The 25,616-nt window shown below is 43.6% G+C and overlaps 1 protein-coding gene across 4 annotated transcripts in view; it reads left to right on the forward strand.

Moving 5' to 3' along the window:
- The window catches only part of LOC121576748 (synaptic vesicle glycoprotein 2B), a 40,863-nt gene that overhangs the window by 9,959 nt on the left and 5,288 nt on the right, over positions 1-25,616 (forward strand). For all 4 annotated transcript variants that reach the window (XM_041890163.1, XM_041890160.2, XM_041890161.1 and 1 more), the window contains 2 exons: positions 19,102-19,841; positions 25,255-25,435. In XM_041890163.1, coding sequence (XP_041746097.1) covers positions 19,379-19,841; positions 25,255-25,435 — 644 coding nt within the window. In that variant the 5' untranslated portion in view covers positions 19,102-19,378. The remainder of the gene's footprint in view (positions 1-19,101; positions 19,842-25,254; positions 25,436-25,616) is intronic.

Below are 25,616 nucleotides of genomic sequence, written 5' to 3' on the forward strand. Positions count from 1 at the left end.
TTTAAAGCATCTCTCTCTCTTTCTCTTCCCCGTTCTCTCTCTTTCCTCTTGTTCTGTCTTCCTTTTCATGACCCTCCTTCTCTCCATGGCCTCTTTGAATACCTTAAGGTGTGTTTTGAAGCTTTGTTCTTTTATTTTATCTGCTGAAACTATTCATAATGTTGCTCCTAATTTAGTACGTTTTACCGCTACATTCGTCCCTGGACATACAATAATTACAACAAAATGGTCTTCCAGAACAATGCCAGTAATGAAAATAGCATAACAATGTGCTTCCTGAGACCCATCTCAGAGAAAGTGTCTCTCTCCGGCTCTGGGATGGACGGTTGTAGGAGGCAGTAAATAGAATGTGCAGTCAGACGCCAGTGGGTTCTTTAATATTTAACCATGAGTTGCAGCAGCATAGCAGCACTTCTGCTAACGACACAGAATATCCTTCACTTCATCTTAAACCCACGTCTTGGCTATCATCACTGAACCTCTTCCAGTGGACCCTTTGCTCTCTCCTCTGCTCTCCCCTCAGGTCACAGAGGTTGTTCAGACCCATGCCATTATGTTTCATTTAACACATGTCAAGCAGCTGATTCCCTGACTTTGTCATTGTGACCATTCCTTTTGAAGTGAGTGATAGCTGCCCAGGTATATTGGTCATAGGAGACATGTCCTCTGTGTGCCTGAACATTAGACCCTGTTGGTGCACACAGTGATTATTCTCTTCCCACAGCTGTAGCAGTGAGACTCCACAGTGTTAGTCTCTCCCCACAGCCACTGCAGTGAGACTCCACAGTGTTAGTCTCTCCCCACAGCCACTGCAGTGAGACAACACAGTGACAGTCATTGGGAGCTCGTCAATAACATCATGATGAGTTCTAGTCATAGAGGATATTATCTCAGCTCTGTCTTTGGTGATCAGTAAAGCTACAATAGATGGTATGGCTACCTCATGGCACACTGCCAGCAATGGAGGTACCATCGAAGGTACTATGTCATTAGCAATCAAATATCCAATCTCCTCTGCTGACGCACTGGTCACACAGCAATGTCATTAGGACACTTGTTGAATGACACTGATGAGACTGGCCGGAAATGAACAGTGGGTTCAGTTAACAACAGGCTATGAGAGTCATCCAGTAAATTCAATTTAATCCGTAGAACGGGGCTCATAGCAATCTGCAATCTCTCTGCCCATTGGTACTGTTGTTAAATAACTGGGGGCCAGAAAGTGAATCGATAACAAATTATTGAAACTAATGTGTGCTCTGCTCTATGTGCCTTGAAGCATAGCGGTACACACTGGAGGGCCGAGTAATAGACGTCGGCCTCCCCCTCTCTGTTTAATGGACCTCTCACTTTTATTTCTCCCTCTCTATTTGCTGGGTAGATGACAGCACAAGACCAGCACACTGCCATCCTTCAGCCTGGCCCCTGACTGGCACAACAGGCCTTTAAATATATGTTATATTACCCCACCCAGGGATAGCTTGGTTTATATCTCTGATATTTACTATACACCCGAAATTGGGATGTATCAGAACATGTCTATTTTATTTGTATGTAATATGTTGGTGAAATACATTGCAATGGAGAGGTAGTGATAGTGGTAAAGATAAAAAATAATACTGCCAGAGCAGAACCATGAAATTAGCCTACGTGTGGGCATTTTCATTTGCTGAGACTACAATGTACTGTTCAGTTTCTTGAGCAGATGTCAAATGACTAGGTTTTGGCTTCAATTCTGTTTTGGACTAAACAATGAGTCATTGCCTTTATGTGCAAAAAGCTCCAGCAAACTGTAATGATGTAACAACACCGAACACCAGGTACAGTACTCTTCCCTTTATAACAAGATTCACTCAAGCATCTGATCTGAATCTGATACACCAGATGTTTAAAACAAACCTAATTAAGATAGAAACACAGAGATATGTAGCTCTAATGGAGATATACTCAATGGAATCCTCACATCAAATCTCACTTCCAGAGCACAGTGGGAACCAGTATCAATGTAAAAACACCAATTAGTGGGAAGAGGGGATGAGAAGGGATGACAGGAAAATAGTCAGTTACAAACACTGACGTGAAGAGAACTCCTTCAACTAAACACGTGTGCAAGAGAACAAGGCAGCATCATTAGCTATGTTTCCATGAACTTGTCCAGTGATTTTCTTGTAGACATTTAGAAAGTTCTCATAGAAAATAGATTGCCTGCTAGGGTGCGTTTCCATTTAACTATCTTGTCGATGAAAATAAGCTGGACATAATGACGTCACACCTAAACAAATATCTAAAAAACCTACAGTGTCGAATAAAAATGTAGTGGCTGAAGTGTTTCCATTACCCATTTGGGAAAATTGCGCATTAATAAATTGGCGACAGCCTGTGTGCTCTCCCACCTATCTGTTTCATGTCTCAGGTAGCCCGTGAAAGCCAACATGGATTGAATGCAATAATTGACTAATATTTGCCATATTCTAATAATCATCATGTGCCAACATATCGCCTCGGTCGATGCCATGGTGAAACTTGCACTCCTGTTGATCTGAAATAATTGGATAGTGAAACTTGCCAGCCAACCAGAAAAGTAAGACGAAGCATTTCAGGCATTCTTGAAAGTCAGGACAATCCTTTTCCTTCAAAGAAACATCATTTTTATAGTTGAAAATTGAAAATTGATTTTGCAAGACGTAGGCATTTACAACTAATTGTGGTGTGGAGCTTTATAGTTATGCGGTGACATCACGTGCCCCACGTAGGCTACCTTCATAATTATTAGGCAATCATCATTTATTCGAAAAACACAGTTTTGTCGCAATAAAGAAAGTTCTACAGAAGAAAAATCCACCCCTGTCGAACGGATAAAAATGTTGTCGATCTTTAGAAAATGTATTCTATATTTGCTGTTTCCATTACACATGTTGCAATGATTTGTTTTGCGACATTGCTTTTGTCTAATAAACCTGGGTCAATGGAAACCTGCCTAGTAACAGTTTAGTGAGACGTTTCAAATCAACTTCCGAAGCATTCTAAGTACTGTAGTTTTCCAACCAAACAAACCTCATAGTCCTATAGTGTCCTCTATATTCTTCTAATGGCCTTGGAGATATACAGTGATACATGATAGATAAAGGCATAGATGGAGTCAAAGCCAGATAGATGGAGTCAAAGCCAGGTAGATGGAGTCAAAGCCATATATATGGAGTCACAGGCTCCATAGATAGATTTATATGGTTCTGGTACCTACCCAAACTGAAAGGAACGGGCTAGCGTTATGTAACTCCCAGCTGGGCATGGCGTCAGCAGAGAGAGAGAGAACCACGGCAGGACAGGCAGGGCGGGGCAGTAACCTGAAACACTCAGGATCATGTGAGAAGTGTTGTCCTGACTAGAGAGAGAGAGAGAGGGAGAAAGAGAGAGAGGGAGAAAGAGAGAGAGAGAGAGAGAGAGAGAGAGAGAGAGAGAGAGAGAGAGAGAGAGAGAGAGAGAGAGAGAGAGAGAGAGAGAGAGAGAGAGAGAGAGAGAGAGAGAGAGAGAGAGAGAGAGAGAGGGCGGGGTGCTCATATGAGACAGGCTTTCTTTTGTTTGTTTTCAGAGAGGGACAATGAAAGCTGGTGAAAATTGACAACCTGGTTTGACATGAGTTACGAATGCCCTCCTATGTCACTTTTCAGGGTAAGCTTTCACATTTCCCAGGCTACATTTATACTGTGTTCTCCTCCTCTCCAGACAACTAATGCCGAGATTAGATCCAGTCAAGGAGCAGAGATGTCAACATGCTCTAATAAAACCAGCCTACTCGTGTGTAGAAAGACACACCAATGAAAGGGAGGGAGGGTTTCTTCATTCATTCAGCCAGACATTAATTTCCTTCTCATACGCAGCGATAAAAGCCAGGTCTCCTCCTGCCATCCTTCACTCCTGACGTTATCAGTTCAGTGTTGAGCCCTGCCTGCCACAGTAAGACACATTGAAATACTATAATAGGACACGGAAGCATGGAGTGCTGAATCTTTTATGTTTGGCCCTGTTTCTCTGCTGCTGAAACAGTAATCTAAAGCTTTCGGAGCAGCGCTGGACATGATTACATTTCTGCAGTCTTCAGCAAGATTGAATTGAAGGGCTCGCATCTGTCATGACGACAGTCGATCTCAATGGCTGATTTCTCTCTCTCTCTCTTTCACACACACTCTCTCTCTCTCTCTCTCTCTCTCTCTCTCTCTCTCTGCATTAGCGTAAGGGTGTGGCCCTTCCTTGTGGTTAGAGATAGAGAGAAAGAAAGAAAGAAAGAAAGAAAGAAAGAAAGAAAGAAAGAAAGAAAGAAAGAAAGAAAGAAAGAAAGAAAGAAAGAGATGGAGAGGTGCTGTTGTCTGTTGTCCAGTCTGAATACGGGGGGGTGATCAGTCCAGTCACTGAGAATGAGTGGGCTGGCTGAGGTTTAATCTCAATGCGGGGGGATTACAGATTATGCACTGTGTTAGTTCCAGCCAACGACCAGTGTCATTGGTCAACATCTACAGTGGGGAGAACAAGTATTTGATACACTGCTGATTTTGCAGCTTTTCCTACTTACAAAGCATGTAGAGGTCTGTAATTTTTAGCATAGGTACACTTCAACTGTGAGAGACAGAATCTAAAACAAAAATCCAGAAAATCACATTGTATGATTTTTAAGTAATTAATTTGCATTTTATTGCATGACATAAGTATTTGATCACCTACCAACCAGTAAGAATTCTGACTCTCACAGACCTGTTAGTTTTTCTTTAAGAAGCCCTCCTGTTCTCCACTCATTACCTGTATTAACTGCACCTGTTTGAACTTGTTACCTGTATAAAAGACACCTGTCCACACACTCAATCAAACAGACTCCAACCTCTCCACAATGGCCAAGATCAGAGAGCTGTGTAAGGACATCAGGGATAAAATTGTAGACCTGCACAAGGTTGGGATGCGCTACAGGACAATAGGCAAGCAGCTTGGTGAGAAGGAAACAACTGTTGGCGCAATTATTAGAAATTTGAAAAAGTTCAAGATGACGGTCAATCACCCTCGGTCTGGGGCTCCATGCAAGATCTCAGCTCGTGGGGCATCAATGATCATGAGGAAGGTGAGGGATCAGCCCAGAACTACACGGCAGGATCTGGTCAATGACCTGAAGAGAGCTGGGACCACAGTCTCAAAGAAACCCATTAGTAACACACTACGCCGTCATGGATTAAAATCCTGCAGCGCAAGCAAGGTCCCCCTGCTCAAGCCAGCGCATGTCCAGGCCCGTCTGAAGTTTGCCAATGACCATCTGGATGATCCGGAGGAGGAATGGGAGAAGGTCATGTGTTCTGATGAGACAAAAATAGAGCTTTTTCGTCTAAACTCCACTTGCCGTATTTGGAGGAAGAAGAAGGATGAGTACAACCCCAAGAACACTATCCCAACCGTGAAGCATGGAGGTGGAAACATCATTCTTTGGGGATGCTTTTCTGCAAAGGGGACAGGACGACTGCACCGTATTGAGGGGAGGATGGATGGGGCCATGTATCGCGAGATCTTGGCCAACAACTTCCTTCCCTCAGTAAGAGCATTTAAGATGGGTCGTGGCTGGGTCTTCCAGCATGACAACGACCCGAAACACACAGCCAGGGCAACTAAGGAGTGGCTCCGTAAGAAGCATCTCAAGGTCCTGGAGTGGCCTAGCCAGTCTCCAGACCTGAACCCAATAGAAAATCTTTGGAGGGAGCTGAAAGTCCATATTGCCCAGCGACAGCCCCGAAACCTGAACGATCTGGAGAAGGTTTGTATGGAGGAGTGGGCCAAAATCCCTGCTGCAGTGTGTGCAAACCTGGTCAAGACCTACAGGAAATGTATGATCTCTGTAATTGCAAACAAAGGTTTCTGTACCAAATATTAAGTTATGCTTTTCTGATGTATCAAATACTTATGTCATGCAATAAAATGCAAATTAATTACTTAAAAATCATACAATGTGATTTTCTGGATTTTTGTTTTAGATTTCGTCTCTCACAGTTGAAGTGTACCTATGATAAAAATTACAGACCTCTACATGCTTTGTAAGTAGGAAAACCTGCAAAATCAGCAGTGTATCAAATACTTGTTCTCCCCACTGTATATTCCATCTAGCCATGCCAATAATCACCATGACACACACCCTCTCAAGTATTCTTGCTTTGATTAAATATGGGGATTTTGGGTCTGCGTTGCATGCCTCTCAATTAGTGATCAACTGCATTTATGAGTTATGACCTTTTGAAACTCGTTATACATACAAACTGAGAATTCTATCTTTACCTGTTCAGATGTCATCAATATGTCATGTATGACATTTGGCTTCCCAGGGTTCATGTTGGCTGACTAACCTTTACCTCAAACATTGACGTGGCCTGATTAGTCAAGGGGCAGACAAAGAGGTTGTTAGAGAAGGTTACTACTGTATTATTAAGGTTGCAGCAATCATGTGTGCAGACCTAATGCAGCATCGAAGTGCTTTCTGCTGTGCTGTGGCTGTAGCTCCACACATTCTCATGTGCCTTTCTACCTGATTATCTGCATTATGCCAGTCCCTGGTCCTTTGATCCCTGAGGCAGTAATGACGTACTACTGCCTAAGAAAAAACCTCCTCATCATCACACTTAGAGATGATTTGAACATGATGCGCCAAAAATGCTAATATCGGTCCCATGACTTGAGTGGGATTTGTGCCACAAATGCTAAAACTTTAGCATTTGGAAACAGTGCCAGCCACTGCCAGGGAAACTAAACCAAAGCATGGATTGATGTCATACCTTGTACATAGACTGCTTACAGGTTAGAGAGACCATTGTGTCACTTTGTAATTTGGGTGAACTATCCCTTAAAGAACACAGCACCAGGAACATAAAAGTAAAATAAGGCACAAGGCACTGATCAAGGATCAGGTCACCCCTGTCCATGTAATCTTATTCATGGTGTCATCTAAAAGAAAAAACTGAGCCTAGATCAGCACTCCTACTCAGACACTTGATAGATATGCTGCTCCTTATATAAAGTCAGGAGAAACCAGTAGAAACCTGACTATGGAAACAGAGACCATTTGTATGTACCAGGTTGACACAGATTCACTCCTGCAAACCACCTGCAGTTTCCCTCAGATGTAGCCTACGTAGGCAGTAGGTACCAAGGGAGTGACCGTCCATAGCCTAGATAGGGAGTTTTTCCTAGCCACCATGCTTCTACATCTGCATTGCTTGCTCTCTGGGGTTTTAGGCTTGGTTTCTCTATAAGCACTTTGTGACAACTGCTGATGTAAAAAGGACTTATAAATACATTTGATTGAGATACATTTGTCATATGTTTGGAGGAGTCCGCCCCTTAGACATGCAGAGAAAGGTCAAACTTAATGGATGCAAATGCATTTGATGCAGGCTTAAATAATCACATCATCTCAAAACGTGATTTAATAATGAGAGGGCAGAAAAAATGGTTTATTATGAAGACACCAGCATATCAGAACCACTGCCCACCCACTGGGCACACCCTGGTTGAATCAACATTGTTTCCACGTAATTTCAAGGAAATTACATTGAACTAACATGGAATAGACTTTGAATTGATGTATGTGCCCAGTGGGCAGGGCATAACCTGGTGAGTCAGCTATTATAGCTAATAACATTATAGTGTTGTAATGTTATAGAGCCCAAACAAAATGTAGCTCTTGCCGCAGAGTCTATTGGTATCTGTGTTGTTTCTCTGGCATCTGGAGTGGAAGTCGGGACTCGTGCCCATCCTGTACCAGAATGCCTCCCTCAGGATATCTCTACCTGGTGTAGTCGTGGTGGTGCTCCGTGTCAGGAAACAGAGACTGTGCTCTCTGGTGAGACTACACTGGGAGGGTGGCTGGAACACACTCAGCTCACAGCTAACAGACAGTAAAATGGTGGTGCAAGGAAAGCATCACTGGACTGTAGTGGTAAACAGCTCCAGGTCGGTTCTAATAAACTAACTACACACTACTGTCTGGAGTAGAAATACGCATTCTGCCTCTGGAAATTTTGAATTCATATGGATGAGCATAAAACTAAAAAAAAATGTAGCTGAAATTAAAATACATGTACAGTGGCTTGCGAAAATATTCACCCTCCTTGGCATTTTTTCTATTACAAGCTGGAATTAAAATGGATTTTTTGGGTGTTTGTATGATTTGATTTACACAACATGCCTACCACTTTGAAGATGCAAAATATTTTTTATTGTGAAACAAACAAGAAATAAGACAAAAAAACAGAAAACTTGAGCATGCATAACTATTACAGCTGCAAGTCTCTTGGGGTATGTCTCTATAAGCTTGGCACATCTAGCCACTGGGATTTTTGCCCATTCTTCAAGACAAAACTGCTCCAGCTCCTTCAAGTTGGATGGGTTCCGCTGGTGTACAGCTATCTTTAAGTCATACCACAGATTCTCAATTGGATTGAGGTCTGGGCTTTGACTAGGCCATTCCAAGACATGTAAATGTTTCCCCTTAAACCACTCGAGTGTTGCTTTAGCAGTATGCTTAGGGTCATTGTCCTGCTGGAAGGTGAACCTCTGTTCCAGTCTCAAATCACTGGAAGACTGAAACAGGTTTCCCTAAAGAATTTCCCTGTATTTAGCGCCATCCATCATTCCTTCAATTCTGACCAGTTTCCCAGTCCCTGCCGATGAAAAACATCCTCAAAGCATGATGCTGCCACCACCATGCTTCACTGTGGGTTGGTGTTCTCGGGGCAATGAGAGTTGTTGAGTTTGCGCCAGACATAGCGTTCTCTTTGATGGCCTAAAAGCTAAACTTTAGTCTCATCTGACCAGAGTACCTTCTTTCATATGTTTGGGGAGTCTCCCACATGCCTTTTGGCGAACACCAAACGTGTTTGCTTATTTTGTTCTTTAAGCAATGGCTTTTTTTCTGGCCACTCTTCTGTAAAGCCCAGCTCTGGAGTGTATGGCTTAAAGTGGTCCTATGGACAGATACTCCAATTTCCGCTGTGGAGCTTTGCAGCTCCTTCAGGGTTATCTTTGGTGTCTTTGTTGCCTCTCTGATTAATGCCCTCCTTGCCTGGTCCATGAGTTTTATTGGGCAGCCCTCTCTTGGCAGGTTTGTTGTGGTGCCATATTCTTTCCATTTTTTAATAATGGATTTAATGGTGCTCCGTGGGATGTTCAAAGTTTCTGATATTTTTTTATAACCCAACCCTGATCTGTACTTCTCCACAACTTTGTCCCTGACCTGTTTGGAGAGCTCCTTGGTCTTCATGGTGCCGCTTGCTTGGTGGTGCCCCTTGCTTAGTGGTGTTGCAGACTCTGGGGACTTTCAGAACAGGTGTATATATACTGAGATCATGTGACAGATCATGTGACACTTAGATTGCACACAGGTGGACTTTATTTAAGTAATTATGTGACTTCTGAAGGTAATTGGTTGCACCAGATCTTATTTAGGGGCTTCATAGCAAAGGGGGCGAATACATGTGCTGTCACGCCCTGGCTCGGGGGACTCTTCAATGTTGAGCCAGGGTGTGGAGTTTCTGTTATATTTTCTATGTTTTCATTCTAGATCGTTTAGATCTATGTTGGCCAGGGTGGTTCCCAATCAGAGGCAGCTGTAGCTCGTTGTCTCTGATTGGGGACCATACTTAGGCAGCCTGTTTTCACTAGTTTAGTGTGGGATCTTGTTCCGTAGGGTTTTGTGTATAACCTAGGACTTCACGTATCGTTTGGTTTATTGTTTTGGTTCGTGTGTGTACACAAATAAAGTATGTACGCTTATCACGCTGCGCCTTGGTCCGCTTCATCTGTCAGCGATCGTGACATGTCCATGCACCACTTTTCTGTAATTTTTTTGTTTGAATTTTTTGAAACAAGTTTTTTTTTCATTTCACTTCACCAATTTGGACTATTTTGTGTATGTCCATTACATGAAATCCAAATAAAAATCCATTTAAATTACAGGTTGTAATGCAACAAATTAGGAAAAACGCCAAGGGAGATGAATACTTTTGCAAGGCACTGTAGCTGGATATTCCCATGTGATTTAAGGGATCTCGTTAACGCCCTTTCCTTTGTCTACAAAATACACAAGGACCTTTTCTGAGCTGTTGTCATTACTGAAGCAGAAACAGGCAGCCAATACCACAATACACAGTAATCATCATCAAGGCTATCTGTAATGGCCCTTTATTTACCAAGCTCACTTCAGATGCCCATCATGATATCCTTCACTACAGAATGGCATTTTCACTCAATTTCAGGAAGGAGGCTTAGTGTGCATGATGTCTGTGTAAAGGAACTGTTGCTTCTCATGTCATGCTCACTCAAAATAATGCGCTTTGGATGATTTCAAAGCAAATGGTAGAGAGATCAGTTTGATATATAGCCTTTAAACTAAATACCACAGCACTGGATGGGCTCACTGCTGATCATCACATAACCTTTATTTGCAATTTATTGCTGTGGTCTGAGGAAGACTATGAAAGAGCACTTTATCGCACCACAAAATATGATTTCCCTACCAACACATTCAAAAGGCTATAGATTCTAAGTCATCCACTCCATGACAACAAGGAGAGAAGACACACGTTGAGTATGATTAATTTCAGCACAATGTTAGGCTGTCACTTCAAACTGTTGATAAAGCCTCTCTATCCTGATACCTGCTGGTGATCTGGCAGGAAAAACTGCAAACTATCATATAAAACTGAAATATTTAGTGAACTATAAACACAAATGTTCTTATACACACCCCTCTAGTAACCTCAGCTCTATAATAGCGTAGTAGATTTTGTTATAGTGTCTATATGCTTCAAAGCAATCTCCATTCAGGGGTCATTTACTGGGCAGTTGAAAGCACATATTCTATTGGATTGGCGCTAGTAACACAGTATAATATGCCACTCTGTGCTTTGATAATCACCTACTATTCTGCATTTTGTAGATATTTCTAATGTTGATGCTTCCCACATAAAGTCAAATATTGTTCTAACATTGGTGAAAAGGAATCACTGTTTGAATAGCACATCTCTAGGCTACCTGCAAAGTGTTCTACCTCGCTCAAGGACGATTCGATTCACATAGACAGCCTCCTGTGTCAAGCTTCCTGTGTCACACTATGACACTACTGTTATTGACAGTCTATTGCTTATTCAAGGAGTTGTCCAAATCTTTGATTCCCTGCTGCTGGTTCCCTCCAGAAGGCTGTGTCCTCTCCTGGTATTTCAGAGAGCTTTCTTTACATAGTGTTCCCTGCATGATATAAAAAAATACATTCAAACAAAAACAAGAAAAGGGCCCCGGACAAGCACACCTGATTCAACTTGTCAACTAATCATCAAGTCCTCAATGAGTTGAATCAGGTGTTTTGTCCGCGGCTACAGCAGAAATGTGTGCTGTTGAGGGTAATGGAGGACTGGAGGTGGGAAACACTGACCTACAGTGCTGGACCCTTACACCCCTCAAACTCAACCCTGGACATTGAAGCCAGAGCCATTCAATTTTTAATTGTTCCCCTCTAATCAGGGACTGATTTAGACCTGGGACACCAGGTGTGTGCAATTAATAATCAGGTAGAATAGAAAACCAGCAGGCTCCGGACCTCATAGGGTAAGAGTTGAGTAACCCTGCCCAACACGGTTCTCGCAGGCTGAAAAGCATGGTCAAATTCGTTAGAAGCCTTTTGTAGGTTGAACACTCCTTGCATTTGTGTTTGATCAAATGTTTTACTGTACTGTCCTGCAAAACACAGTCTTTAGCCTACAGTGAATTCAACCATTTACACCTCATTGTATTGTACTCTGCTACCAGTAATTGTAGAACAGAGCATGGGTTAGTAGCTACTGCTCACTGATCTCCTTCCCTCTCTCTGTCCCACACTGTTCTGTCTCAGAAAGGAGCCGCTCATCTCTCTGGGATCTTTGAGTACAGGGTATCAGGTGGAGTTGGCAACCATGCTGAAAGTGATTCCTTCCCTGAGCCAAGTCCATATGGGCATCGTGACCTTCACTTGTCTTAGTCAATGAACAAGGAAGTAGCACTGGAGCATGTTCAGCAGTATAGAGGCAGGGCCAAGGCTTTCAGTATGCATTTTAACACTTTATGAAGAGAAATAGAAGAAGGGAAATAGATATCCTAATTCAGTGTTATTCAAATCCAGATCTCAAGCTGCTGCTGGTTTTCTTTTCTACAATATAGATAATTGATAGATATCCAGTTCTGTACTCTACAGTATCATCGATTGGTTAGAGCAGGGCTGCCCAACCCTCTTCCTGGAGATCTACCGTCCTGTGGGTTTTCAGTCCAACCCTAATTTAACACACCTGATTCTACTTATTAGCTGCTCAACAAGACCTTAACTAGCTGAATCAGATATGCTAAATTAGGGTTGGACTGAAATACCTAAAGGACAGTAGATCTCCAGGAAGAGGGTTGGGCAGCCCTGGGTTAGAGAGTCCACTCACCTGGGGTCTGAATCAGTCCCTTATTAAGAGCCTAGAGGGGCAGAAGGAAAACCAGCAATGCTGCAGAACTTCAAGGCCAATATCCCATGCTCTTCATGGTCTTGCCTCTGCAATATAAAACAAAATACACGACATGACCAAAAGTATGTGGACACCTGCTCGTCGAACATTACAAAATTATGGGCATTAATATGGAGTTGGTTCTGTCTTTGCTGCTATAACAGCCTCCACTCTTCTGGGAAGGCTTTCCACTAGATGTTGGAACATTGCTGCTGGGACTTCCATTCAGGCACAAGAGCATTAGTGAAGTCAGGCACTGATGTTGGGTGATTAGGCCTGGCTCGCAGTCGGTGTTCCAATTCATCCCAAAGGTGTTCGATGGGGTTGAGGTCTGGGCTCTGTGCAGGCCAGTCAAGTTCTTCCACACCGATCTCGACAAACCATTTCTGTATTGGATCTTGCTTTGTGCACGGGGGCATTGTCATGCTGAAACAGGAAAGGGCCTTCCCCAAACTGTTGCCACAAAGTTGGAAGCACAGAATCGTCTATAATGTAATTGTATGCTGTAGCGTTAAGATTTCCCTTCACTGGAACTAAGGGGTCTAGCCCGAACCATGAAAAACATCCCCAGACCATTATTCCTCCTCCACCAAACTTTACAGTTGGATTCGGGCAGGTAGTGTTCTCCTGGAATCCACCAAACCCAGATTCATCTGTCGCACTGCCAGACATTGAAGCGTGATTAATCACTCCAGAGAACGCGTTTCCACTGTTCCAGACGACGCTTGGCATTGCACATAGTGATCTTAGGCTTGTGTGCGGCTGCTTGGCCATGGAAACCCATCTCATGAAGCTCCCGACGAACAGTTATTGTGCTGACATTGCTTCCAGAGGCAGTTTGGTAAGTGTTGCAACCGAGGACAGACGATTTTTATGCGTTACGTGCTTCAGCACTCGACGGTCCCATTCTGTGAGCTTGTGTGGCGTACCACTTTGCTGCTGAGCCGTTGTCGCTCCTAGATGTTTTCACTTCACAATAACAGCACTTACAGTTGACTGGGGCAGCTCTATCAAGGTAGAAATTTGACGAACTGACTTGTTGGAAAGGTGGCATCCTATGACGGTGCCACGTTGAAAGTCACTGAGCTCTTCAATATGGTCCATTCTACTGCCAATGTTTGTCTATGGAGATTGCATGGCTGTGTGCTTGATTTTATACACCTGTCAGCAACGGTTGTGACTGAAATAGCCGAATCCACTAATTTGAAGGGGTGTTCACATACTTTTGTATATATAGTGTATGCACTGTCCCACTGTGACTCCATCTCAACAACACTAGCTGATTTTTGTTGCATTCTTTAAAGCTAGAATCCATAATTGAAACAATAAAGTGGTTACCCCGAGTCAGTTTTGGTAAAAAGCTGAGGGATGGGCCTGGAAAAATTTAACCACTCTCTAATTCATAGACAGAGGTATGGATGCAAGGGCTGACCATCCATGAGATCAAAATGATAGTGTTAACTATGTTTTGAGGCTATACAGTGTTTGTTTACATTTACATTGTTTACAAACATTGGAGTAAAACAGTCTTATTTTGGGTTCTGATGTGGTACAACAGTTAAACTAAGCTCATGAGGCATTTATAAGTTATATTCTTCAAGAATCAATGGGTATATATAATTAATTCATGAGTCCAATGAATGGATGAAGCAACTAAGGATTTTAGCTTTAAACTCAACACAGATGGACAAACAATATAATTCAGACAGCTATGGAATTAGGCAGGGGGAACAGCTGCTGCGAAATAGATTACAAATTGATTTTACTCAAACAACCCTTTTCAAACTAGTGGGAACAATGCCTTCGAGAGCTCTCGTCCCATGCATTACTAATGATACTATACCTCGTGGCATAAGCACAGTCTTCTTTTCCTGAACCACTATTCTATTCATGCAGTATGATTGTGTCGCACAAGACAACCCTCCAATCTGTCACAGGTATTGCTTTGCTCCTCTTTGCTCCCTGTTCTCATCCAATTTGCCATTCATTTCCTCTTTGTAGAGAGAAGGGCCTTGGTGCATGAGGGCTGTGTGAACTAGAGTGCTTGCATGGAGAGAAGAGAGAAGGCTGCTGTATTCTGGGGAGGAGTCTGGGGAGGAGTCTGGGGAGGAGGCATGGCTGAAGGCAGGCAGGCAGGCTGGGTGGGTGTGAATGAGGATGGGAAGGGTTGATGAGATGTCAGAGAGGAAGACATACACTATATACAAAAGTATGGCCTTACTGAAGAGCTCAGTGACTTTCAACGTGGCACCGTCATAGGATGCCACCTTTCCAACAAGTCATTTCGTCAAATTTCTACCCTGCTAGAGCAGCCCCGGTCAGCTGTAAGTGCTGTTATTGTGAAGTGGAAATGTATAGGAGCAACAGCGGCTCACCCGCGAAGCGGGACCGGCGAGTGCTGTAGCGAGTAAAAATCATCTGTCCTTGGTTGCAACACTCACTACCGAGTTCCAAACTGCCTCTGGAAGCAACGTCAGCACAATAACTGTTAGTTGGGAGCTTCATGAGATGGGTTTCCATGGCCGAGCAGCCGCACACAAGCCTAAGATCACCATGCGCAAGGCCAAGCGTCGGCTGGAGTGGTATAAAGCTTGGCACCATTGGACTCAGTGGAAACGCGTTCTCTGGAGTGATTAATCACGCTTCACCATCTGGCAGTCTGACAGATTAATCTGGGTTTGGCAGATGCCAGGAGAACGCTACCTGCCCAAATGCATAGTGCCAATGGTAAAGATTGGTGGCGGAGGAATAATGGTCTGGGGCTGGTTTTCAAGGCACGGGCTAGGCCCTTTAGTTCCAGTGAAGGGAAATCTTAACGCTACAGCATACAATGGCATTCTAGACAATTATGTGCTTCCAACTTTGTGGCAACACTTTGGGGAAGGCCCTTTTCTGTTTCAGCATGACAATGTCCCCGTGCACAAAGTGAGATCCATACAGAAATGGTTTGTCGAGATCGGTGTGGAAGAAATTGACTGGCCTGCACAGAGCCCTGACCTCAACCTCATCGAACACCTTTGGGATGAATTGGAACGCCAACTGCTAGCCAGGCCTAATCGCCCAACATCAGTGCCCGACCTCACCAATGCTCTTGTGGTTGAATGGAAGCAAGTCCCCGCAGCAATGTTCCAACATCTAGTGGAAAGCTTTCCCAGAAGAGTGGAGGCTGTTATAGCAGCAAAGGGGGGACCAACTTCGTATTAATGCCCATGATTTTGGAATGAGATGTTCGACGATCAGGTGTCCACATACATTTGGTCATGTAGTGTAGAGCCAGGGAATCATCAGCACTGGAGAGTTACACACACACGCATACACACACGCAGTCCCTGGCTTGGCCTCCTGGGTCTCCTTATTCATTTAATTAATCCATGAAGATGCCCATGTACCTTCCAGTGTCCCTCATTACGCCATGATTAAAATGGAGAAACAAATGAATCCTATTCTTATTGACTACCACTACAGAATAGGCTATTAAATACTCAAAGGTTGGCTGATATAGAATATTTAGTGGGGTAGATTCACAAAAGTTCTAAAAGATTCTAAAAGTGGAGATAATTCTCCTGTAGGTCAGTGTTGCCTCATTCCTAATGGATTAATGATTAGACTATGAAACCCATGTTGCAACACTTCCTTGATAGCAGCCATAGTGTCATCTCAGTGTAGTGACATGGTGGGAATAAGTGATAGAGAGGAGGGGACGGTGGAGTGGAGGCATCCTATCCAGAGAGCCAGTAGAGACTAGTGACAGCCAGCCAGCATCGCCCATGGCGAAACGAATCTCATTTGCAGCATTACCAGGCTCTTTGGTGTGTGAGAGGGCTGAAGAAAAGGCCTGCTTGTGACTGTGACAGTGAGGCTTCCCTCCCTCGCTGCTCTCTGGCTATAGAGATGTAAAGATCACTGTTATGGGGTGGAGTAGTCTGGGAGATTCGTTACTGTTCCGCTGATCTCATTATCAAAATGAAACTGCTTAATCTGAAATGGAACAATAGGAAAGAAACAAAATCCCATTCACATATTATGCTCGGGAAAGAGTTTATACAGAATTACTCAAATGTAATCTATATGATCTATATGTTTAGAGGATTAACAACAATCTAGATTCCAATCTACACCATGTGAAACTTTAGAATAATTTACAATCATAAAACAGGTTGTTTGGATCCTGGATGCTGATTGGTTGATAACAGGGAGTAATAGCACCACAATCCTTGCATTCTCCAGGTAATGCCTGTTAACAGTTCCATTAGCTGTATCAATGTGCATCCACTGTCCCACAGCCCAGCCAGTTAATTAATAAACTGAGGGGTAGTACAGAGAAATTGTGAAAGTGATATACACTGCTCAAAAAAATAAAGGGAACACTTAAACAACACAATGTAACTCCAAGTCAATCACACTTCTGTGAAATCAAACTGTCCACTTAGGAAGCAACACTGATTGACAATACATTTCACATGCTGTTGTGCAAATGGAATAGACAACAGGTGGAAATTATAGGCAATTAGCAAGACACCCCCAATAAAGAAGTGGTTCTGCAGGTGGTGACCACAGACCACTTCTCAGTTCCTATGCTTCCTGGCTGATGTTTTGGTCACTTTTGAATGCTGGTGGTGCTTTCACTCTAGTGGTAGCATGAGACGGAGTCTACAACCCACACAAGTGGCTCAGGTAGTGCAGCTCATCCAGGATGGCACATCAATGCGAGCTGTGGCAAGAAGGTTTGCTGTGTCTGTCAGCGTAGTGTCCAGAGCATGGAGGCGCTACCAGGAGACAGGCCAGTACATCAGGAGACGTGGAGGAGGCCGTAGGAGGGCAACAACCCAGCAGCAGGACTGCTACCTCCGCCTTTGTGTAAGGAGGAGCAGGAGGAGCACTGCCAGAGCCCTGCAAAATGACCTCCAGCAGGCCACAAATGTGCATGTGTTTGCTCAAACGGTCAGAAACAGACTCCATGAGGGTGGTATGAGGGCCCGACGTCCACAGGTGGGTGTTGTGCTTACAGCCCAACACCGTGCAGGACGTTTGGCATTTGCCAGAGAACACCAAGATTGGCAAATTCGCCACTGGCGCCCTGTGCTCTTCACAGATGAAAGCAGGTTCACACTGAGCACATGTGACAGACGTGACAGAGTCTGGAGATGCCGTGGAGAACGTTCTGCTGCCTGCAACATCCTCCAGCATGACCGGTTTGGCGGTGGGTCAGTCATGGTGTGGGGTGGCATTTCTTTGGGGGGCCGCACAGCCCTCCATGTGCTCGCCAGAGGTAGCCTGACTGCCATTAGGTACCGAGATGAGATCCTCAGTCCCCTTGTGAGACCATATGCTGGTGCGGTTGGCCCTGGGTTCCTCCTAATGCAAGACAATGCTAGACCTCATGTGGCTGGAGTGTGTCAGCAGTTCCTGCAAGAGGAAGGCATTGATGCTATGGACTGGCCCGCCCGTTCCCCAGACCTGAATCCAATTGAGCACATCTGGGACATCATGTCTCGCTCCATCCACCAACGCCACGTTGCACCACAGACTGTCCAGGAGTTGGCGGATGCTTTAGTCCAGGTCTGGGAGGAGATCCCTCAGGAGACCATCCGCCACCTCATCAGGAGCATGCCCAGGCGTTGTAGGGAGGTCATATAGGCACGTGGAGGCCACACACACTACTGAGCCTCATTTTGACTTGTTTTAAGGACATTACATCAAAGTTGGATCAGCCTGTAGTGTGGTTTTCCACTTTAATTTTGAGGGTGATCCAAATCCAGACCTCCATGGGTTGATAAATTTGATTTCCATTGATAATTTTTGTGTGATTTTGTTGTCAGCACATTCAACTATGTAAAGAAAAAAGTATTTAATAAGATTATTTCATTCATTCAGATCTAGGATGTGTTGTTTAAGTGTTCCCTTAATTTTTTTGAGCAGTGTATATATAATTACACAATTATAAGGCTCATCAGGTATGGGGTGCCTTATTATTGTTGTCATTGCTGTGTTTTAGTGTTAACTGAATGGTCTGAGAGGTTATTAAATCATACATCTAGGCTATGACCTAAAGCAGCTTATTGTTAGTAAATACATGTTTAAGTAGCAATAGGAATTCTCTAAGGAACATATTGAAATTGATAATGTTAAGGAATTATTTTATCATGCCAGTGAACAAGTGAACCCCCTGAGACATGTTCATGCAATTTGAAACACTTGAGTTGTTTCAGTATTGAGTTCATTAGAACTGCAAAAATGGTCTCATTATAAGCCTTTTGTGTGGTAACAAATGAGATTGAAAACTTAAGTGCAGGATAACTCTTTTATTTTCTTCTGTTCTAAGAGAGAAGAGCAGGCAGATATCAGGGCTGTCGCACAGACCCAATAGATAGATACAGTAGATAGGCTACATGCAGTAGATCCCAATAGTATACAGTATGTCTGAGTTCTAGTGTCAGCTCCCAGTCAAATCTATTACAAATGTATGAAACATTCCCATGTGTTCTGAGTAAATCAACAGAGTATTGATTTTGTTATCAATCATAAGAAATATGGATGGCATAACTGAATAAACTTCCTCTTTCAGGTTCAGCATGAGGCCTTGTGAAGAACTGAACAAGCAAAGGTAGTTATTCAAAAACAATCATTATTGTTCCAGTCCAGGTATTGTTCAAAAGATTACTTGAACAACAACCTCCTCAGATTACCAGAACAGGAACAAGAAACAGCTACAGCATAGCACCTGGAATACCAGAACACATAGCACCAGACCAAGGTGCCCAGAATTATGCCAATCTAGTCAGAATCACTTGAAGGATCTTACTGCAACAGTGCTGACTAGGCTGTAACGTCTGAGCGATAGCATGGCTGACCCTTACCAGAACAATGTGTACCACCAAGGAGGAGGTGACCCCTATGGCACCTATGGAGAGGGAGGAGGCCAGGAGGGCTACGGTTACCAGGGCGAGTCCTACCCTCAGGAGGAGGATGCAGCCAGCGATGCCACGGAGGGCCATGATGATGAGGACCAGATGTACGAGGGGGAGTACCAGGGGATCCCCCACCCTGACGAGGTGAAGGCGGCCCAGAGGGCAGCGAGGGCCAAGGCCAGGCAGGCTCAGGCAGGGGCCACAGAGCTGGATGAGCTGGCTGAGCAGTATGAGGACATCATGGAGGACTGTGGACATGGACGGTTCCAGTGGACCCTGTTTATAGTGCTGGGCCTGGCCCTCATGGCTGACGGGGTGGAGTGCTTTGTGGTGGGGTTCGTGCTGCCCAGCGCTGAGAAGGACATGTGCTTATCCAATGGAGAGAAAGGCATGCTAGGTGAGTCATGGCTAAATGCCAATCCTTGTTGGAAGACATACAACCCATATTAACACTTGTCTTGTACAATGTCTGGGGCAATTGATTCTGGAAAAAAGGCATAAGAGGCTGAATTAAGAGTCTGAATTGTAATGGGAAAATAATAATGTTATATCTTCAAAAAATCTTAAAGTTCTGATACCAAATGAAATAATCGATCAGAGGACATTCTGTGGATATCAGTGCAGACTGTGTAAAATCAAAGCTAAGTTGTGGATTGTATTGGGGACAGTTCCAGCCAATAGCAGCCTTGCTGTCAATATTAGCCGGCAGGTACTTAAGGGCTCCGTAAATTAGAAATGTTCTCAAATACGCTAATGGCACAGTTGATTTCAAGATGAATCTGGATGCTTTTCATGCTCTACTTTATTTCAATATATTCCTGCTTAGTGAAGCAGGGGGGAAATTGATTATCCGTTTCTCCACAGCAAATAACATGAGTTTTGGCATCCGGAGCAATCTGCAGCATGCCACCAATCACACTGATTGAGACCATGCAGTATTTTGTAGGCCCATGTCTAGTGCAGTGGTGGATTTGAAATTCAGAGACAGACACCACAAGATAAGTCCTTCACTTTGAAACCTGCGGAAGCTGTCCAAGGAGACAAGTATCTGGGATGAGAGGGCAGATTTTCTCCCTCTCCCCAGCCTTCCCAGCCTCGGCGGCCCAGCAGCCCAGCAGGCTGTACTGGTTGGTAGTACTGAGTCAGCAGGTGGCTGAGGAGAGGAGATCAATAGCCACTCTACTGACCTTGTGTCTTGGATACATACTGTTCGCCTGCTGCTTCACTTCCCTTTGGCTAACTACACTGTGATAAACACAATCACGAGCAACTTTTATTCACTACACTGTATATTCTGTAGCCCTCAGATCTCAGACTGACTCACATGCACAAAGTAATTGCCCTTCTGGAATAAATAATGTTTTTTTAATTGAATGGAATTGAATTGAATGGGTAGGGTGGAGTCATGGAACATTTAGGTACTCAGAGAATACAGGATATGCTGGATCATACACTGAACAAAAATATGAACTCAACATGTAAAGTGTTGGTCCCGTGTTTCATGAGCTGAAATAAAAGATCCAAGAAATTTTCCATACTCACAAAAAGCTAATTTCTATCACATTTTGTGCACAAATTTGTTTACATCCCTGTTAGTGAGCATTTCTCTTTTGCCAAGATAATCCATCCAACTGACAGGTGTGGCATATCAAGAAGATGATTAAACAGCATGATCATTACACAGGTGCACCTTGTGCTGGGAACAATAAAAGACCACTCTAGAATGTGCAGTTTTGTCACACAACATAATGCCACAGATGTCTCAAGTTTTGAGGGAGCGTGCAATTGGCATGCTCACTGCAGGAATGTCCACCAGAGCTGTTGCCAGATAATTTAATGCTAATCTCTCTACCATAAGCCTCCTCCAACGTCGTTTTAGAGAATTTGGCAGTACATCCAACCGGTCTCCATGTGTATGGAGTGTGGGTGAGCGGTTTGCTGATGTCAATGTTATGAACAGAGTGCCCCATGGTGGCGGTGGGGTTATGATATGGGCAGGCATTGCTACGGACAACGAACAAAATTGCATTTTATCGATGGCAGTTTGAATGCAGAGATACCATGACGAGATCCTGAGGCCCATTGTCGTGCCATTCATCCGCCGCCATCACCTCATGTTTCAGCATGATAATGCACGTCCCCATGTCGCAGGGATCTGTACACAATTCCTGGGAGCTGAAAATGTCCCAGTTCTTCCATGGCCTGCATACTCACCGTGTGCGACAGCGTGTTCCAGTTCCCACCAATATCCAGCAACTTTATACAGCCATTGAAGAGGATTGGGACAACATTCCACAGGCCACAATCAACAGCCTGATCAACTCTATGTGAAGGAGATGTGTCGCGCAGCATGAGGCAAATGGTGGTAACACCAGATACTGACTGGTTTTCTGATCCACACCCCTACCTTTTTTTTAAGGTATCTGTGACCAACAGATGCATATCTCTATTCCCAGTCATGTGAAATCCATAGAATAGGGCCAAATGTATTTATTTCAATTGACTGATTTCCTTATATGAACTGTAACTCAGTAAAACCTTAGAAATTTTTGCATGTTGCGTTTATATTTTTTTCAGTATATTTATCTCGTGTAACATCTCCTTTTAAAAGGAACAAGTTAGCAGCTTTTCTGTTTTTTCTGAGTCAGGCAGCCTATTAGTTATTCACTATCTCATCTTGCTCTTTACAGTAATTGAATCTACATTTTACCAATGCCCCTGAAAATGTTTCAGTCCAAATGTACAGAATACACTCCAGTTTATCTCAAGGGTTTAGATTTTGACTTCCTAACCATAATCAATCAGTTTCAATGGGACTACTGAAATATGAGATGCCTCTAATTCACACTTTCACTGTGATCACCACTGCATACATTCTGACTCAATGGATGTAAGCTGTCCAATCAGAAGGCAGAGTGGCAGTAGTGTCACTGTTCTACAGGGAGAGTAGGGTGGGAGATTGGTCCTCATCTCCATATGTTTATCCGGTGACGGCAGGCCAGAGTCTTCGCTCTCACACCAGTCATCACCCACAGCCCCCATGGCAGTACCATCTGCAGTGACATCGTGCCACCATGCCAGGCGCTGGCACTTGGCACAGGCTGCTGGTGGTAAAATGTGTTATTTTGGGGAGATTCTTCCCTAGTGATAGGGTTGGATTGATGGGCTACAGGTAAGCTGAGTAATGGTTTAGATGTACAGTGGGGAAAAAATGTATTTAGTCAGCCACCAATTGTGCAAGTTCTCCCACTTAAAAAGATGAGAGAGGCCTGTAATTTTCATCATAGGTACACGTCAACTATGACAGACAAAATGAGAAACAAAAATCCAGAAAATCACATTGTAGGATTTTTAATGAATAAATTTGCAAATTATGGTGGAAAATAAGTATTTGGTCAATAACAAAAGTTTCTCAATATTTTGTTATATACCCTTTGTTGGCAATGACACAGGTCAAACGTTTTCTGTAAGTCTTCACAAGGTTTACATACACTGTTGCTGGTATTTTGGACCATTCCTCCATGCAGATCTCCTCTAGAGCAGTGATGTTTTGGGGCTGTCGCTGGGCAACACGGACTTTCAACTCCCCTCCAAAGATTTTCTATGGGGTTGAGATCTGGAGACTGGCTAGGCCACTCCAGGACCTTGAAATGCTTCTTACGAAGCCACTCCTTCGTTGCCCGGGCGGTGTGTTTGGGATCATTGTCATGCGGGAAAGACCCAGCCACGTTTCATCTTCAATGCCCTTGCTGATGGAAGGAGGTTTTCACTCAAAATCTCACGATACATGGCCCCATTCATTCTTTCCTTTACACGGATCAGTCGTCCTGGTCCCTTTGCAGAAAAACAGCCCCAAAGCATGATGTTTCCACCCCCATGCTTCACAGTAGGTATGGTGTTCTTTGGATGCAACTCAGCATTCTTTGTCCTCCAAACACGACGAGTTGAGTTTTTACCAAAAAGTTATATTTTGGTTTCATCTGACCATAAGACATTCTCCCAATCCTCTTCTGGATCATCCAAATGCACTCTAGCAAACTTCAGACGGGCCTGGACATGTACTGGCTTAAGCAGGGGGACACGTCTCACACTGCAGGATTTGAGTCCCTGGCGGCGTAGTGTGTTACTGATGGTAGGCTTTGTTTATTTGGTCCCAGCTCTCTGCAGGTCATTCACTAGGTCCCCCTGTGTGGTTCTGGGATTTTTGCTCACCGTTCTTGTGATCATTTTGACCCCACGGGGTGAGATCTTGTGTGGAGCCGCAGATCGAGGGAGATTATCAGTGGTCTTGTATGTCTTCCATTTCCTAATAATTGCTCCCACAGTTGATTTCTTCTAACCAAGCTGCTTACCTATTGCAGATTCAGTCTTCCCAGCCTGGTGCAGGTCTACAATTTTGTTTCTGGTGTCCTTTGACAGCTCTTTGGTCTTGGCCATAGTGGAGTTTGAAGTGTGACTGTTTGAGGTTGTGGACAGGTGTCTTTTATACTGATAACAAGTTCAAACAGGTTCCATTAATACAGGTAACGAGTGGAGGACAGAGGAGCCTCTTAAAGAAGAAGTTACAGGTCTGTGAGAGCCAGAAATCTTGCTTTTTTGTAGGTGACCAAATACTTATTTTCCACCATAATTTGCAAATAAATTCATTAAAAATCCTACAATGTGATTTTCTGGATTTTTTTCCCTCAATTTGTCTGTCAGAGTTGACGTGTACCTATGATGGAAATTACAGGCCTCTCTCATCTTTTTAAGTGGGAGAACTTGCACAATTGGTGTCTGACTAAATACTTTTTTCCCCCACTGTACATATACAGTGCATAGAAAAGTGACACACATAAGTGCTCTCATCTGCAATAGACAAGCAGGCCGCTGATGCACAGTACTAGAATGGCCACATAACTTATATCTACTTATCTGGGGCTTAAATTAATAGGCTTTATCACCCAAGGTTAGAAAAGACTGTACTTTCTGAGGCAGAAACACAGCCACCTTCATGATTCTATCGAATGTCAGCATTTAGAGTACTTAAACAAAAATCACTTCTTTTTTTTCATACTTTATGCAAACATTCATTATATGCTAAAAATAGGTGTTCCAGTTCGGCTTTGAGAGATGGACAAATGCACACGTTAAATACTGTTATGTTTCTTTCGAGACACCCTGCTGACAGGTAAAAGCACTAAAAGCGGTATGACATCCAAATAGGATACCTGTTGTTAAGACTTCACAAAAGACCATTCAAGGCTATTCAATTTGACCAAAAATACATTTTGTCTGTCGTTACCTTAGAAACACGATTTTACCTCTCTGACCTAGCCTTGAGAATGAGTCAGAATGCAGAGTACAAATAGATATATACACATGCACAACTATTCCAAAAATGTTTATATTAGTGTTTTTGGTATTATCAGTTAAAATATATTGTATTACACAGAGATTTCTCAATACTGCCCATAGGACATTCCCCTCCAGTGCCTGTCTCTCAGTAGTGATGTACAAGCCTGTCCCCTAGTGGACAACATCAAAAGTGGCGCCCATGTCCAGATATCCCGTTTCAGCATTGCTGCTGAGGCTGTGGTAGTAGTTGAGCATTCAAAAACAACTCTGTATATTGTATGTCATCAAAAGTGTTTCCCTAAAATACAGTTCTGTGATCCATAAAAGCACACCAGAATGTATGGTCACCTCAAGTATGTTGAGTGCAATCTACCACTTTATTCACTGAGTTCAAATCACTAGATACATGTCTGCTAGTGAACTGTACCTGTGCTGGCTGCTGACTGTGTCTTGCCTCTCTCTCTCTCCTGCAGGTTTGATAGTGTTCCTGGGAATGATGGTTGGGGCGTTCATCTGGGGAGGCATGGCAGACAAACTGGGCCGCCGGAGGTGTCTGATCTGGGCACTCACCATCAACTGTGTCTTCGCCTTCCTCTCCTCCTTCGCCCAGGGATACGGCTTCTTTCTCTTCTTTAGGCTCATCTCCGGCATCGGGTAAAAAAGACCCCCGTCTATAGAGAGAGAGGAAACAATGGATGAGTTTCTAATTGAAGGAATTAGGGTTGTGACTGGGATGCTATAGTACATGTGAACATGATCCTCTCTACCTGATAAAATATATGTTGTACAATGTAACGGTAACAAAGCCACAGCCTCTGAAGAAGCTACATGGATG

This window comes from Coregonus clupeaformis, chromosome 11, assembly GCF_020615455.1.
Source record: "Coregonus clupeaformis isolate EN_2021a chromosome 11, ASM2061545v1, whole genome shotgun sequence".
Lineage (NCBI taxonomy): Eukaryota > Metazoa > Chordata > Actinopteri > Salmoniformes > Salmonidae > Coregonus > Coregonus clupeaformis.